Raw genomic sequence first — 16,924 nt, forward strand, 5'->3', positions numbered from 1 at the left:
TTTTTCTTCAATCAAGACTGTCCTCTACATTTCTGCATAGAGCTTGTCTCTTAGATTTCAGCCATCTGGCATGGCTGTGATCAGTCTGGTTTTTAGAGTGCTGTGACCCTGCTGGACTGGACATTGCAGGAATAGTCTGGATGAGACCTCCCGATATTGGATTCCTTGCACCAGACTCCATACTGTTAAAAGTTGGCCACAGAGCTCTTTCCAGGTATAGAACCTTTGCCTCAATGTGTGCCCCGTCTCTGAAAATTCCCTCTGTGAGTAAGCCGGTCGGGTGGGTGCAAAGGCTGGTGCCCCATGGCGACAAGATTAGCAGATCTCCATTGGGCCCTTTGGGTCTTCTGGACCAAGGTGTCATTGTTCCTGTGACAGAATGTTTCAAAGATTTTATGCCAGCTTGTTCAGCATTCCTACAGCCAAAGAAGCATCCACCCTCTAAGCTCTGCCTGTCTCCATTCAAGTACATACATTTTGCATGGAATCCAAAAAGTTTGTCATCGCCTCCTTTCACTATGGAGACTTTCATGCTGTGTCCCCATCTTTGCAGTGGATCAGCATTTCTTGTTTTACTGTAGAGCCTCTACACCACCCTTTTCATGGCCCATCCTCTCTTTCAGGAAGACTGATTCCCTTTTTGTAATCTTGTATGGGTGCACCAGTTCCAGACAGACCATCATCCAAACTTATCTCAAGGAGTCTCACCCTTTCCTGTCCAGGCATACTTGCTAAGAGCCAATTTACAAGTGTGTTGATCTGTATTTTAATGCAGCTGTAAAATGCAGATCAACAAAAGGATATCTGAAAAACAATCATTTACAATGTGTTCTATTCACAGCATAAGACTACATTGATCTGTGTTGCTCTAAAATGCAACTTGTGTGCATTTTAGCACAACAAATGTAAGCGGATGTCACAGGATATCCTGTGAAAATGCAGTACGCTTAAACGCACACTAAACTGCACTAAACAATGGACATCAGAAATGTACAGCTGGTAAAATAAGTATTGAACACGTTACCATTTTTCCAGGTAAATATAATTCTAAAAGTGCTGTTGACATGAAATTTTCACCATATGTCGGTAACAACCCATGCAATCCATACATAAAAAGGAAACAAAAAAATAAATTCAGAAATTAAGTTATGTGTATTAAGATGGAATGACGCACAGGAAAAAGTGTTGAACACGCTGACTGAAATTTATTTAATACTTTTGTACAAAATCCTTTGTTGATAATGACAGCTTCAAAACGCCTCCTGTATGAAGAAACTATTCACATGCATTGCTTAGGTGTGATTTTGGCCCATTCTTACACACAGTCTTCAAATCTTGAAGGTCACGTGGGCCTCTTCTGTGAACTCTGATCTTTAGTTCTTTCAAGTCAGGTGATTGGCTGAGCCATTCCAACAGCTTTATTTTCTTTCTTTGAAACCAGTTGAGAGTTTCCTCGGCTTTGTGTTTGGGATCACTGTTCTGCTGAAATGTCCACCCTTGTTTCATCGTTATCACCCTAGTAGATGGCAGCAGATTTTTGTCAAGAATGTCTAGGTACATTTTTCCATTCATCCTTCCTTCAACGATATATAGTTTGCCAGTACCGTATAATGAATAACGGCCCCACACCATGATGTTCCCACCTCAAAATTTCACTGTTGGTATGGTGTTTTTGGGGTGATGTGCAGTGCCATTTGACCTCCAAACATGGTGTGTATTATGGCATCTAAAGAGTAATATTTTGTTCTCATCTGACCAGACTATATTTTCACAGGCTTGTCTAAATATTGTGCAGCAAACTTTAAACATTCTTCAGCATGCTTTCTCTTTAGCTATGGAGTCTTGCATGGTGAGCGTGCATACAGGCCATGGCAGTTGAGTGCAATACTTATTGTTTTCTTTGAAACAATTGTACCTGCTAATTCCAGGTCTTTCTGAAGCTCTCCACAAGTGGTCCTTGGCTCTTGGACATCTCTTCTGATCATTTTTTTCACTCCTCTTTCAGAAATCTTCCGGATTATGGCCCTAACGGTGCTCATTGGAACATTCAGAAGTTTAGAAATTCTTCTGTAACCAATGCCATCAGTATGTTTTGCAAAGATCTCGAGCGAGCTCTTTGCTTTTACCCATTATGAAATGTTTCTTGTGTGACACCTTGGTAATGAGAGACCTTTTTATAGACCATCAGTTGAGACTGAACCAGCTGATATTAATTTGCACTGACAAGGATGCTTTCTAATTACTGATAGATTATAGCTGGAGTCTTGGCTTTCCATGCCTTTTTGCTCTTCCCTTTCTTTTTATGTTCAATACATTTTCCCTGTCATTCCATTTTATTACACATAACCTAATTTCTGAACTTATTTGTTTTGGTCTCATATGGATTGCATGGGTTGTTACTGACATGGTGAAAATTTCATGTCGATAGCACCTTTTAAAATATATTTACTGAGAAAAAAAAAATGTACATCCATTTTCTGGTACTAAAAGACCTTTACTGAAGCCAGTTTTGTACAAGTATAACACAGAGAAGTAAACCATAAAGTGCACCATAAGATGAGCAAATGATGTAAGCACATACATTTTATAATGACTATAGTGACCCATGCAGGGGCCAACATGGCTGTAATCATAAAGCATTGAACAAGAAAAAAAATAATTTTCTACATATTGATAAAACAATAGAGAACTGAGAGTGTACTAGTGCGGTTCAGAAAGAAGAAACATGCAACTTGGTCCCCCAAATGAAAACCCGCACATCATGCTGGCTGTTATGTTGGACTGGGCTTAAAAATTGTTCGATTTTGGAAGCTTAGGTAAAATGATGAAGCTGATGAACTAAAAACCGAAAAATATTCTAAAGTATTATCCATTTTCGCTACGTGGGTTAAATTCATATGGAAGAGTAAGGACTCCTGAAATAGAAGTCCCAGTATGGATCTTACTAAACACTAGCGCAAAGAAAAGGAAAGAGGGAAAAAAAAAGGGGGGGGGGAGAAATAGGGATGAAGAGATGAAAAAAAGAGAAAAGACAAAAAGAAGGGGGGGGAGGGGGGAATTTCGCCACGGGGTGTTAGAATTTTGTCCTCCCGTCTCTGCAGAGACAGGAAATTGAGATAGATTTTTTGGGAGGAAGGTGAAATTTGAGCATGCAGGAATCATAGATGAAGTAAACGAGTAGTAAAGCGGGTAATCCAGCCAAGGCTGCTTGACAGAGAAATTGGTCATGTGGAACTGACCTCCTCAAATTGAAGACCCAGTGTCCTCCACGCACACATGCTATGGTCTGTTTTGTTGCCATAAAAATAAACCCGATTAGGGTGCAAGAGTGCTGGAGAGCCTCTGCAATCTGTTGGAATAGGAGGGCCTATCTTGGATTTTTCCATAGATTTTGTTGTGTAACTGAGTGAATCATATTATAAACATGAATCCATAGTCTCTGGGCCACTGGACAAGACCATCATATATGATACCATGAGCCTCTGAAACAAAAAGCATCATAACCAGGGACTTATTTTGCTGTACGCGTGGGGTGAAATACCATTGGGAGAGGGCCTTATAGGAATTTTCCAAAGAATGCTAAATTGGCACCCAATCTTCCAGTAACATAGTTTCCTGAAGGTCTTTCTCCCACTGAAAACGGGTAAACTTACGTAGGGTGAAGATTCAGAAATATGGTTTCAGAGATCTTCGTAAATAGCAGATAAGGCTTCTCTCATATTGGCAGATGATTTGCATGAAAATTCAAAGATAGTTAAAGTTCTCGGGGATGTAGTATTATGTAATAGAGGTCTAACAAAATTACTAAGTTGTAAGTAACAAAACCACTCATTGCAGGGAGTATGATAGTGTTATCAAAATTACAGCAAAGAACATAAACCATTCGCTGTCAACATTAAGTAGATGATGGTGAAGCCATGTGTCACCACCACCCAAAGGCGGTCTTGTCTGACTCCCCAGTGGGAAACAGGACAATCGTATATCTGTAATAAGGGGAGATGAGGGGACATTAGTCCTGCTGAGTATTTGCAGGAATCCCATATTTTTAATGTATGAGTCAAGATGGGGTTGAGAGGTTTAGGTCTGGATGGTGGGGGGGGAGCCAGATAATGGAAGATAGTTGAATTGGGTGAACCTCCAAGATGTCGATCATAGCCCAGAGTGGAAGGTTGGGTCCTAAGAAACACTGTATTAGGGGTGTGATTTGAGTAGCTACATAGTAGTGCTGAATATGTGGGATCCCCAACCCGCCTCAAATTCTAGGACAGAAGAGAAGATGGCGAGAGAGCCTAGGACGTCCTGAGGCCCAGATGAAGTCCAAGATTTGTCTCTGCAGTATACAGAGAATAGAGGATGGAATATGAATAGGAAGGACACGGAAAGGATAGAGCAATTTTGGTAGGACATTTTAATAGCATGGGCCTGCCCAAACCAAGACCGAGACATGGAGTTCCAAGAGTAAAGTAGGGTTCTAAGTTGGCAAAGTATCAGTGCAATGTTGACTTGGTAGAGAGAGTCATAAGTAGGGGGTAAGGACTACTCCTAAGCATGGCAATGTCTGGGTCCATTGAAAAGGAACTGTGCCTGAATGCGGACCGGGTCACTGGAGACAGGGAGACATTTTGTGCCATGGATTTTGTAGGGTTCATGTGCAGGCCTGAAAGAGATGCAAACTGAGTAAGAAGCTTCTGTTAGTTGGGGAGAGATATGTGCGGTGAGGTCAAATATAGCAAAATATTATCTGCAAAAAGGGCGGTTTTATGCTGGATCCTGGCTACCTTTGATATCAGGATGAGATCGAATTTGAGCAGCAAGGGGCTAATATAAAGAGAAGGGGGGAGAGAGGGCATTCCTGAAAGGTCTCCATTTCCCCCCCCCCCCCCCCCCCGCGAACAGAGTAGATTGCATCCCATGGTATCCGTTTGTAGCAGCTGAAATCCACGTCAAAAATTAATCTCCTATTCCTCAGCGCTGTAGGGCCAAGCGTAAATAGATCCATGATAACGTATTGAATGCTTTATTCATGTCCAATGAAAGAAGAATCAATTCTTGGGAGCGACTGTGGGCTAAGTGGCTAAGCAAAAGTGTACAACGTATGTTGTAGGCTGCTTGACGGTGGGGCACCAAGCCTACTTGGTCTTTGTGGATTACCTTTGTTATTATGTGCTTCAGTCTGGTTGCCAGGGTCTTTGTCAAGATCTTGGTGTCTACGTTGAGTAGTGAAATAAGGCGGTAATTAGCCCAAGTTTGCTTAACTTTACCCAGGTTTAGGAAGCATCACTATGTGTGCCTTAAGCATATCGGATGTAAGGTGGCCCTCATGTTTAAGTTGATTAAAGGTCTGGGTTAGGTTTGGTGTCACTATGTTGCCAAACTTCCCAGATGGCCGTAAAGCCATCTGGGCCTGCACGTTTGTGTATTTTCATCTCTATAACTGTGTGTCTGTTTTCGGCTTCCATGAGGTCTACGCCCAAGTTTGATCATTGGTCAGCTGTAATTTTCGTGAGGGGGGGGTTTGTCGTAGAAATATCTTCACGGGAGCCTCCCTCTTTCCTGCATTTAATTTGGCGAGATGAAAGTGGAATTCATCGATAATGTGACGTAGATTAGGGGTGCGTTTCCTTGTTTTTAGGGCGTGAAAGTGTTGCTTCGGGGGGCAAACAAACGAAGACGATTAGCCAGCATAGCGTCAATTTTATTGCCTTTTGGTGAGTCCAATGAAGGTGGTGTTCCACCTTGTCTGTAAGGCAGAGATTAAGATCTGTGCGCAGTTGTTCAACACACTTTCTGTTATGTGCCGATGGAGAATTTTTGAAAAGCTGCGTCGCCGTCTCCAAAATTATTTTACGTTTTGTGCGTTCTTTATGGCGCCGCGAGGATAAATGAATGATATGGCCCTGAATACCCGCTTTGTAAGCTTCCCATAGAGTTGTTGGGGATGGGACAGAGTGAGTGTTATTCCAAAAGTAATCTAGAGAATGGATCCTGATGTCTTCCACTATATGGGAGAAAGATAAGAGAGTCATTATGACACCACACCGAGGAGCGGGGGCTTTGGTGCGATGCGTTGCAATGTGCCAAAACAGGGTTATAATCCGACCAGGGGACTGCATGTGTACATCCATTTTCTATACACTTTAGCACAAGTCAGTGTAAAATTGGCCCTAAATCTGTGAGCATGTCTCAGTTTTTTTTCAGCATCCAGCAACTTTTTTTCAAGATTTGCGAATGTGCCACCTAGTCTTTTGTTCATCTGTCTTTTGCTTGTCTGATGCCAGCCTTGGTGTAAGGTCCTGTTAGCTGGCTTTGAGCTGCAGTCAGTCCTAGTTCTCTTCTGTGTTTCTGGCCTGTTAGCATTTGTTGCCCACTCCTCAGTTGAATGGCCCGAAGGTTAAAGAATTCCTCAGTGGATGACAATAGGGGGGGAAAAAAAAGGATTTTCGTACATAAAGTCCTTTTCTTGGTATATTTTGTGGACTGCTGCTTAAAGTTAGATTGGACACTGACAAACATAAAAAACTTTAGGTCATCCCAAGATCATCCCCTCACGCTACCAGCACACCTCAGTTTTGTAGGAAAGCAATGCTGATAGCAGGAAAAGCATTTTATAGTGACTGAAAAATCCTGTTTTTATTGATCTATTCACCTTCAATCCATAGATTTCCCCTGTAGCACTCTTTTCTTTCACTAGATGGCCTCATCATTCAAACTACTTTCCTCTGAGTCTAGTGCAGGCCGTAGATGGGTCGAAAATCGGCCGATTTTTCGGCCAAAAATAAAATCAGCCGATTTTCGGATCGTTAATGGGTTAATAGGTTGGCCGTTTTTCGGTATTTTGGCAGGTTTTTTTTGTATTGGTAAAGTTTGAAAAAAATCGGGCGATTTTGCCAATCGGCCGATTTTCGCGGCAATGATGGGCAAATCGGCCGATCTTTTTACCGATTAAAAAATCTGCGCATGAGCAGTGACCTGCAAGAGTAAGACGAAGAAGAAAAAAGAAGAGGAGGAAGAAGAAGAGGATGAAGAAGAAGAAGAAGAGGATGAAGAATTCCATTCCGGCAAAAAGTGTCCCTGCAGAGAGCTCCGCTATTTCTTTGACAGTTCTTTGACATTTATAGCGGCTGCAACAATGTATCTATTTGTTTCCGAATAAAAACATCTGTATCCAAAATGGATACAAATAGATACAATGTTGCATCCGCTATAAATGTCATAAGAACTGTCAAAGAAATAGCGGAGCTCTCTGCAGAGACACTTTTTACCGGCTGTAGACTGGATGAAAATCGGCTGATTTTTTTTTACCGTTCCTGGTAACGTCGGCCGATTGAACGACTTATTTTGCGTTTTTTTTAAAGAAAAATCAGCCGGTTTTCTCCCCATCTATGGCCTGCATAGGTTGTCATGGACAGCCTGTGACTGGGTAGTGAAGAGATAAGTAGCACAGGGATGATCTCATCACTTTGTCATTCTGTTTTCTCCTCCTGTCAGCATATATTTTTGTCAGCACGTAAAACTGACTGTACATGGACTGTAAGAGGCTGATACCTGGTCAAATTCAGATACTTACACTTCATATATTTAAAAATACATTTAATGATGCATTCATGATTACGGAGATGTATTATGTGTGTCTGTTATATCTACCTAGAGCTGTAATATATGTAATCTGGTCCATTGTGTCTGCATCTAAATTGGCCCTTTTAGTGGTTCAATAATCTGCAGTGCTTGTGTGCAATATGTATAAAATTATATAGATTGGTTTATGACACCTCCTGTCTTCCTACACAGTGTATACAGTGCTGCAAAAGACAACTCATCCTTCATAGACAAGGAAGACCTCACAGTTTCCATGTCAGAAACTACAGCATGCCAACAGGTATTATTTTACTATTGTGCTTCTAATATTTACCTGATTAATTACTAGATTATTTAAAGTGGTTGCAAAGGCTCAAGGTTTTTTACCATCATGCATTATATGCATTCTTCTCTGTGCACCAGCTCCCCCAGCCCCCCTTGAGCACTGCACTGGTGTCTCGGCTATCCTGGGACTGAGCCACGGCTCCGTGTGTGAATGGACACACAGAGCAGCTGGTGCCCCCATAGCAAGCTGCTTTCTGTGGGGGCACCCGACAGGAGGGACTGGGCAGAAGCGCCTGCAGAGGACCCAACAAGATAAGGATCACAGCTGCTCTTTGCAAGTCCACTGCAAAGAGCAGGTAAGTATGATGTGTTTTGTTATTTATAAAAAAAAATTAAGCCTATAAGCACACAGTCAGTTTATGATATTTGTATACAGCACTTTATTGAATTTTATGCTCATACATAATTAAACCTTTTCTGACACGTATCACTTTGTATTGGTTTGCACAATTTATTGATTGTACTGAAATTGTAAGGTTTAATTATTGTATAGGTGTATTTGTATGCACAAGTAGTGCCGCACCCACATTGATTCTTTGTAGAGGAAACCTGTCTATACTTACTTATTCTGAGGGCGCTCCAGTCCGGTCTCCCCAGCAACCAGCAAGAGATTGCCAACAACAGCCACAGTGCCTGAGCGATGACGGCACTCACAGGCTTACTATGGGGCTTTCCTTGTCCGGTGTCACTCCTCTACACTGAAGCTGGCACTGGGAGTCAATCATGTGACCAGACCGCAGCGCCCTCTGAGTAGGTAAGTGTAGACATCTTTCTCTACAGGGTAGTTAGAATAGCGCTTAGAATATGCGATGGGAGCAGATTTAAGTATAGTTCATATTTGACAGGACTTCTACTTTTAAGAAGACCGTTGGTTGGAATAATTGTTCAGTACTGAGATTTGATTGATGGTAGGGTGTTTCACAAGAAAAGTCCATATTTGCATGTAAATTCAGCTGCATTTACTTTTGAATCTGTGTTATGTTTTTTTTTTGCTGTTTACACTGACAGTAATTTATTCATATGATTTTTTTTTTTTACCATGTGACTGATTTTGAATTGCTCAGGTTCTGAAAGGTTCACTTGCTGACTTCAAAATAAATGTTGATTGACCACTATGCTGACCCCCTTATTCCAATACTTGGAGTCACTCATCTAGTACAAATATACAAATCTGGAATGTTGGAGAAAAGGCAGGCGTCCTGATGTGAATATTTCTTCCAGGCCAGTGACTCTAAGTGAAACAGTCAGCATGGTAGCTGCTACAGCCTTTCTGCTACAGCCTTTCTTTTATTAAAGAAATCCTCTAACTCAGCGGTTCTCAACCTGTGGGTCGCGACCCCTTTGGGGGTCGAACGACCCTTTCACAGGGGTCGCCTAAGACCATCTGAATACACATATTTCCGATGGTCTTCGGAACCAAGACTCTGTCTCCAGGTGGGTCTGCCCACATGCAGATACACCCACATTTCCCTGGACCGTGATGTGTGGGCGGGATGACATGCCGGCCCTGGTCATCTGGCCACACCCCCGGGATCACTCAACAGCTCCGCCTCCTCGCTGGTGATTGGCCGCCGAAACTGTAGCTCAGGAGAGGCACACAGGCAGCCAATCACCGGTGAGGAGGTGGAGCTTGGTGAGGAGGAGCTGAGGGGCAGCACAAAGATCAAAGAAGACTGAGTGAGGGAGCTGCCAGAGTGAGTGAAGGAGAGCGGCCGGAGAAGGAAGACAGCTTACCGGTAAGTGTCTGTACTGTGCAGATGGTGCTGCTGCAGCCAGGTATGCTGGCTGTAGATGGGAGAGGGAGGGAGTGAGCATAGGCTGGAGCAGGGGTCAGCAAGGTAAGTATCATTGGCGTCAGTGGGAAGAATAGTGCCCCATCATTGGTGTCACTAATACCAATGATATGGCACTATTCCTCCCACTGATACCAATGATGAGGCACTATTCCTCCCACTGACACCAATGATGGAGCACTATTCCTCCCACTGATACCAATGATGGGGCACTATTCCTCCCACTGATACCAACGATGGGGCACTATTCCTCCCACTGATACCAACGATGGGGCACTATTCCTCCCACTGATACCAACGATGGGGCACTATTCCTCCCACTGATACCAACGATGGGGCACTATTCCTCCCACTGATACCAACGATGGGACACTATTCCTCCCACTGACACCAACGATGGGACACTATTCCTCCCACTGATACCAACGATGGGACACTATTCCTCCCACTGATACCAACGATGGGACACTATTCCTCCCACTGATACCAACGATGGGACACTATTCCTCCCACTGATACCAACGATGGGACACTATTCCTCCCACTGATACCAACGATGGGACACTATTCCTCCCACTGATACCAACGATGGGGCACTATTCCTCCCACTGATACCAACGATGGGGCACTATTCCTCCCACTGATACCAACGATGGGGCACTATTCCTCCCACTGATACCAACGATGGGGCACTATTCCTCCCACTGATACCAACGATGGGGCACTATTCCTCCCACTGATACCAACGATGGGGCACTATTCCTCCCACTGATACCAACGATGGGGCACTATTCCTCCCACTGATACCAACGATGGGGCACTATTCCTCCCACTGATACCAACGATGGGGCACTATTCCTCCCACTGATACCAACGATGGGGCACTATTCCTCCCACTGATACCAACGATGGGGCACTATTCCTCCCACTGATACCAACGATGGGGCACTATTCCTCCCACTGATACCAACGATGGGGCACTATTCCTCCCACTGATACCAACGATGGGGCACTATTCCTCCCACTGATACCAACGATGGGGCACTATTCCTCCCACTGATACCAACGATGGGGCACTATTCCTCCCACTGATACCAACGATGGGGCACTATTCCTCCCACTGATACCAACGATGGGGCACTATTCCTCCCACTGATACCAACGATGGGGCACTATTCCTCCCACTGATACCAACGATGGGGCACTATTCCTCCCACTGATACCAACGATGGGGCACTATTCCTCCCACTGATACCAACGATGGGGCACTATTCCTCCCACTGATACCAACGATGGGGCACTATTCCTCCCACTGATACCAACGATGGGGCACTATTCCTCCCACTGATACCAACGATGGGGCACTATTCCTCCCACTGATACCAACGATGGGGCACTATTCCTCCCACTGATACCAACGATGGGGCACTATTCCTCCCACTGATACCAACGATGGGGCACTATTCCTCCCACTGATACCAACGATGGGGCACTATTCCTCCCACTGATACCAACGATGGGGCACTATTCCTCCCACTGATACCAACGATGGGGCACTATTCCTCCCACTGATACCAACGATGGGGCACTATTCCTCCCACTGATACCAACGATGGGGCACTATTCCTCCCACTGATACCAACGATGGGGCACTATTCCTCCCACTGATACCAACGATGGGGCACTATTCCTCCCACTGATACCAACGATGGGACACTATTCCTCCCACTGATACCAACGATGGGACACTATTCCTCCCACTGACATCAGTGATGTGGCACTACTCCTCCCACTGACATCAGTGATGTGGCACTACTCCTCCCACTGACACCAGTGATGTGGCACTACACCTCCCACTGACACCAGTGATGTGGCACTACTCATCCCACTGCAAAATTACAGTTATGAAGTAGCAACAAAAATAATTTTATGGTTGGGGGTCACCACAACGTGAGGAACTGTATTAAAGGGTCGTGGCATTAGGAAGGTTGAGAACCACTGCTCTAACTGATTTTTAAATATGATTTTTCTTGTTTATCCTTATTGGCAGTGTAATAAATAGAAATATTTGTTATAACGTTCTTTGAGGCATTGTTTGTCACCTTATTTTTTTCAGGCGACATAAAGTCTTTGCGGAGCATCATCAATCCTCCAACATCCAAGTAAGTCTTCTTTGGGTATTATTTGAGGAAATAATCCGTTATTTTGGCTGAATGTTACAGATTACCAGTTAGCAGTAGTGCCTGTAGGTATAAAAATAAAGGGTGTATAAAATATGTTGTGAGACGACAGCAGTGCCAATCAGGACTGCTGTTAGAAACCATGGGGCCCCATACAGCAAACCTGACAGCCCCGCCCCCCCAAGAAAAAAAATACTGTTTACTATGCTAACTGCCAATTACTGGAATCAATCCCCTGTATGGTTCTCTCTGCAGCAGCTGAATGCCAGAGGGAAGGAGAGGAGAAGATGGCAGTCTTCAGCTGCGGCAGAGAGAACCATACAGGGGATCGGTTTCAGTAATTGCCCTCCCACTGTGCCGATCACTCCCACTGTGCACATCCAATTTACCAAGCTGCCTGGGCCCCCCTGCTGGCCTGGCCCTGTCCAGGAGGACTGGTGGTACCCCCTTATCCACGGCCCTGGTGCCGATAGCGGTGCATAACAGTTTTTTTTGTTTTGTTTTTTTACACAAACTTTGTTGAAATGTCAGACACTTTGCATTTAAGTGGAACTTTACTGATAACAATTGTTAAAAAAAAATAATGTCCTTTAGCAAGGAACATAGATTCCACATTAACACCTTCCTGCCTGACTTATAGCAGATTGATGGCCAGGTGGGGCGTTTCTCCTTCTGAGTTGGTGTCGTGTGATGTCTGTTCAGAAGGCACCTATCAAGCGGTCGTGGGGGCCACGCAGTGGTGTGATCTGTCACGGTAAAAAAGCATATAACTTAGTATATGGTGCACAATCAAATGTCCATGTGATGGTCAAGATATGAAATATGGTATTGAGGATTTCTTCCCAACCACTTCTGGTGAAAAATAAGTAAATTGCGCACTCACCAGATGCACAAAGTATTTGCGCATTTGAGAAAACAATATCTCACTGGGTCAGCTGGAACACCTTGAAGAGGGTTTCTCCCATCTGATATGGATTCCTCCTTGGCTACCTCCTGGTGCTCCCACTTTAAGATACCACCAGAAGTGACAGCTTCTTCATTTCCACCCTGACAGGTTCTCTGTAGTGGGGTTAGCCCAGGGCTACAATGGGGATGAAATCTCATTGCTACAGAGTGATTACGCCACTTATTAACAGCCCTCTGTTTACCTAGAGGTAAACAGAGGACTGTTAATAAGTGGCGTAATCACTCTATAGCAATGAGATTTCATCCCCATTGTAGCCCTGGGCTAACCTAGAGGTAAACAGAAGACTGTTAATAAGTGGCGTAATCACTCTGTAGCAATGAGATTTCATCCCCATTGTAGCCCTGGGCTAACCTAGAGGTAAACAGAAGACTGTTAATAAGTGGCGTAATCACTCTGTAGCAATGAGATTTCATCCCCATTGTAGCCCTGGGCTAACCCCACTACAGAGAACCTGTCAGGGTGGAAATGAAGAAGCTGTCACTTCTGGTGGTATCTTAAAGTGGGAGCACCAGGAGGTAGCCAAGGAGGAATCCATATCAGATGGGAGAAACCCTCTTCAAGGTGTTCCAGCTGACCCAGTGAGATATTGTTTTCTCAAATGCGCAAATACTTTGTGCATCTGGTGAGTGCGCAATTTACTTATTTTTCACCAGAAGTGGTTGGGAAGAAATCCTCAATACCATATTTCATATCTTGACCATCACATGGACATTTGATTGTGCACCATATACTAAGTTATATGCTTTTTTATCGCATGATATATATTGTTGATTTTACAAGCGCTGCACCTATATTTTTTTGATTTTGCTTTGGGAAGGTTGTATTGGTACCTTTTTGGTGTCCCAGCTGCTTTGACATATAGCGCTCACTTTTTTTTTTTCCATTTAATTTTGAGGACAAGCTTTCAGGGAGTGTCCCCTTCTTCAGGTCCAAGCAGTACTCAAGTACTGCTTGGACCTGAAGAAGGGGACACTCCCCGAAAGCTTGTCCTCAAAATTGTTTGTTAGTGCAAATAAAAAAAATTATCACTAACAGTACTTATTTTCCCAAAAAATTGTGACAAAAAATGACAACTTAACTTCTTGCCGACCGCGCATAGCCGAATGACGGCTTCACCGCGGCCGGCCAGTTCTGAGTGGACGTCATATGACGTCCTCCCAGAACGCGCTCTCCTGCGCGCCCCAGGGGGCGCGCACCCGGCGATCTCCGTGATCGCTGTGTCCTACGGACACAGCTGATCACGTGATGTGGTGAAAGGCCGATCCCACCGGCCTTTTACCACGTGATCAGCGGTGTCCAATGACACGCTGATCAGAGGGAAATGCAAGTGCCGGTTCTCGGCTGCACTTTCCTCACGCTGTCAGATCGTGAGGAAAGTACTGCCGAGAACCGGCAGTTGTCAGAGCGGGGATCGGCACCGATCATCAGGGCACTGATGATCAGTGCCCTGATGATCGGTGCCCAGCAGTGACACCCGCAAGTTCCGCCCAGCAGTGCGCCCACTAGCCCCGCCCACCCGTTCCCAGCAGTGCCCCCACCTGTGCCCAGCAGTGCCCCCACCTGTGCCACTCTGCAGTGCCACCTACCTGTGCCCAGAAGTGCCACCTACATGTGCCCAGCAGTGCCACCCACCTGTGCCCACCTGTGCCCACCCACCAGTGCTGCCCACCAGTGCCACCCACCAGTGCAGCCCAGCAGTGCTGCCAGTCAGTGCCACCAGTCAGTGCCCAGGGGTTGTGCCAGTCAGTGCCGCCAGTCAGTGCCCAGAAGTGATGCCAGTCAGTGCCGTCTATCAGTACCCATCATCAGTGTCACCTATCAGTGTCGCCTATCAGTGCCGCCTATCCGTGACCCCTAATTAGTGCTGTCTATCAGTGCCGCCTATCCGTGCCACCTCATTAGTACTGCCTATCAGTGCCCTTTAGTGCTGCCTATCAGTGCCCATCAGTGCCGCCTATCAGTGCCCATCAGTGCCGCCTCATCAACGCAAATCAGTGAAGGAGAAAAAATACCTGTTTGAAAAATTTTATAAAAGAAACAAATAAACTTTTTTTTTTTTTTAATTTTTTGCACTTTTTTTAATTTATAGCGCAAAAAGTAAAGTGCCCAGTGGCGATTAAATACCACCAAAAGAAAGCTCTATTTGTGAGAAAAAAATGATCAAAATTGCATATGGGTACAATGTTGCATGACCGCGCAATTGTCAATCAAAGTGCGGCAGCGCTGAAAGCTGAAAATTGGCCTGGTAAGGAAGGGGGTATAAGTGCCTGGTAGGCAAGTGGTTAAAAAATACTAGCCATGCCATGGACTGCCTATTTACCAAAAATGGGTCATTTGGGGGATATTTATACTATCCTGTGGTTTTCAGGCCTCAAGAAATGAGATGGGCCATCCGTACATCAGAACTGATCAGTTTCATATATATATATATATATATATATATATATATATATATATATATTTTTCTCTCTCTCTCTCTCTCTCTCTCTCTCTCTCTCTCTCTCTCTCTCTCTCTCATTTTGACCTAAATTTTATAAAGAAAGGCTATTCATTTGAAACATTTCATAACAGAAATGAAGAAAAAAATTTTTTTTTTTAAATTTATCTAAAAATTAAAACCTCAGTGATGATTAAATATCACCCACCAAAAGAAAGCTCTATTTGTGTGCAAAAAATGATAAAAATTTCATATGGGTACAGTGTTGCATGACTGCGCAATTGTTATGCAAAGTGTGACAGCGCTGAAAGCTGAAAATTGGCCTGGACAGGAAGGGGGTAATGAAGTGGTTAATAATTCTGCAGCCAAAATTAGTGTGTGCTGTAAATTGCCTGCTGCATTGCTCCTGTTTCTTCTTGCTGGAGACTGCCATTTTGTTGAAGCCCAGAGCCCTGAGCAGCAGTTATAGCAGAACTAAACAGTCCTCTCCTTTTCAGCCAAGGAAGCTGGCACCTGTTTGATCTGCAACTGCCATGATGCTGCACATGTGATCAGTTATAACACCAGTCATTTGCTGGTTTCACAGTTTGATTGAGAACACAAGCAAATATGACCGTTAACATTCCTGACATACCAGGAATGTAATTGTTTTTTAAACTGTTTAATTGATGGGTTTAGTTCCATTTTAATCTTTAGCCTGTCAGCAGATCTACAATCTCGATAGTGCCTAAAAATGGTTAAAAATGGAGAGCAACTGAGCATGTGCAGAGCAGAGTGAGATAGTGTATTACTGAATTTGAAACAGTATAGGCATTTATTAATGTTTTACATAGCTATACCTGCAAAAGGGGCCTGCCTGAAGTGATCTAGCAGGGCTTAATTTTCTGACTAAAGTTCCACTTTAAGTTCTGTTGGCTGAAATGTGGTGTAAGGTGGTGGATTACCTCACAATGTGGGGAAAAAAGTATGGCTTGACAAACTTTTTTTAGCCACACCGCTGCAACAAGGTGGTCTGGATCAGCCAGGTAGGAATAACACAATCCTACTGTACCTGGTGTGAATGTGCATCTGGTGTGAGAAGTGACGGGGACAATGCATTTCTGGCAAGATCAACAGGTATTTTCTGTACTTGCTGAAAATGTTCTTCTACTGAAAAATTAAAACTAATGCAAAAAAGGACTGATAAGCTGCATTTTTTCCCCTGGGGTTCAATGTGCCTATTGCCCATAGACCAAGAGTGGGAGGGCATTCTGTGGCTTCCACCAATGTTTTGCCTTATTTGCATGAATCTGATGGTCACAAATGCTGAAATTTGCTCCAGTTCAAAATAACTGACCCTACATGTTTTAAGTGTAAGGCCTCTTGTATGCCTGAGCCTGTGCAATGTAAATTTCACTGTATTTCCCCTACCTGGAGAGCCCAGGTGTTGCCAACAGCCGCCCATGGACATAAATGGGCAACACAGTGGCTAAATGGTTAGCACTTCCGCCTGGCAGTACTAGGGTCATTGATTCGAATCCAAACCATGGCACCACCTGCCTGGAGTTTGCATGTTCTCCCTGTGCCTGTGTGGGTTTCCTCTGGGTACTCCGGTTTCCTCCAACACTCCAAAGACACTCTGGTAGGT

General features: G+C 44.2%; 1 protein-coding gene across 2 annotated transcripts in view; it reads left to right on the forward strand.

Annotated features, from left to right (window-relative positions):
• The window catches only part of GFM2 (GTP dependent ribosome recycling factor mitochondrial 2), a 70,697-nt gene that overhangs the window by 9,955 nt on the left and 43,818 nt on the right, over window positions 1-16,924 (forward strand). Inside the window, exons 3-5 of one of the 2 annotated variants that reach the window (XM_089686164.1) lie at window positions 7,789-7,876; window positions 11,830-11,875; window positions 12,534-12,647. In XM_089686164.1, coding sequence (XP_089542290.1) covers window positions 7,789-7,876; window positions 11,830-11,875; window positions 12,534-12,647 — 248 coding nt within the window. The remainder of the gene's footprint in view (window positions 1-7,788; window positions 7,877-11,829; window positions 11,876-12,533; window positions 12,648-16,924) is intronic. The other variant, XM_089686166.1, reaches the window with a different exon arrangement.

Source organism: Staurois parvus, unplaced genomic scaffold (genome assembly GCF_062004578.1).
Source record: "Staurois parvus isolate SC_StPar_1 unplaced genomic scaffold, SC_StPar_1.0 ptg000392l, whole genome shotgun sequence".
Lineage (NCBI taxonomy): Eukaryota > Metazoa > Chordata > Amphibia > Anura > Ranidae > Staurois > Staurois parvus.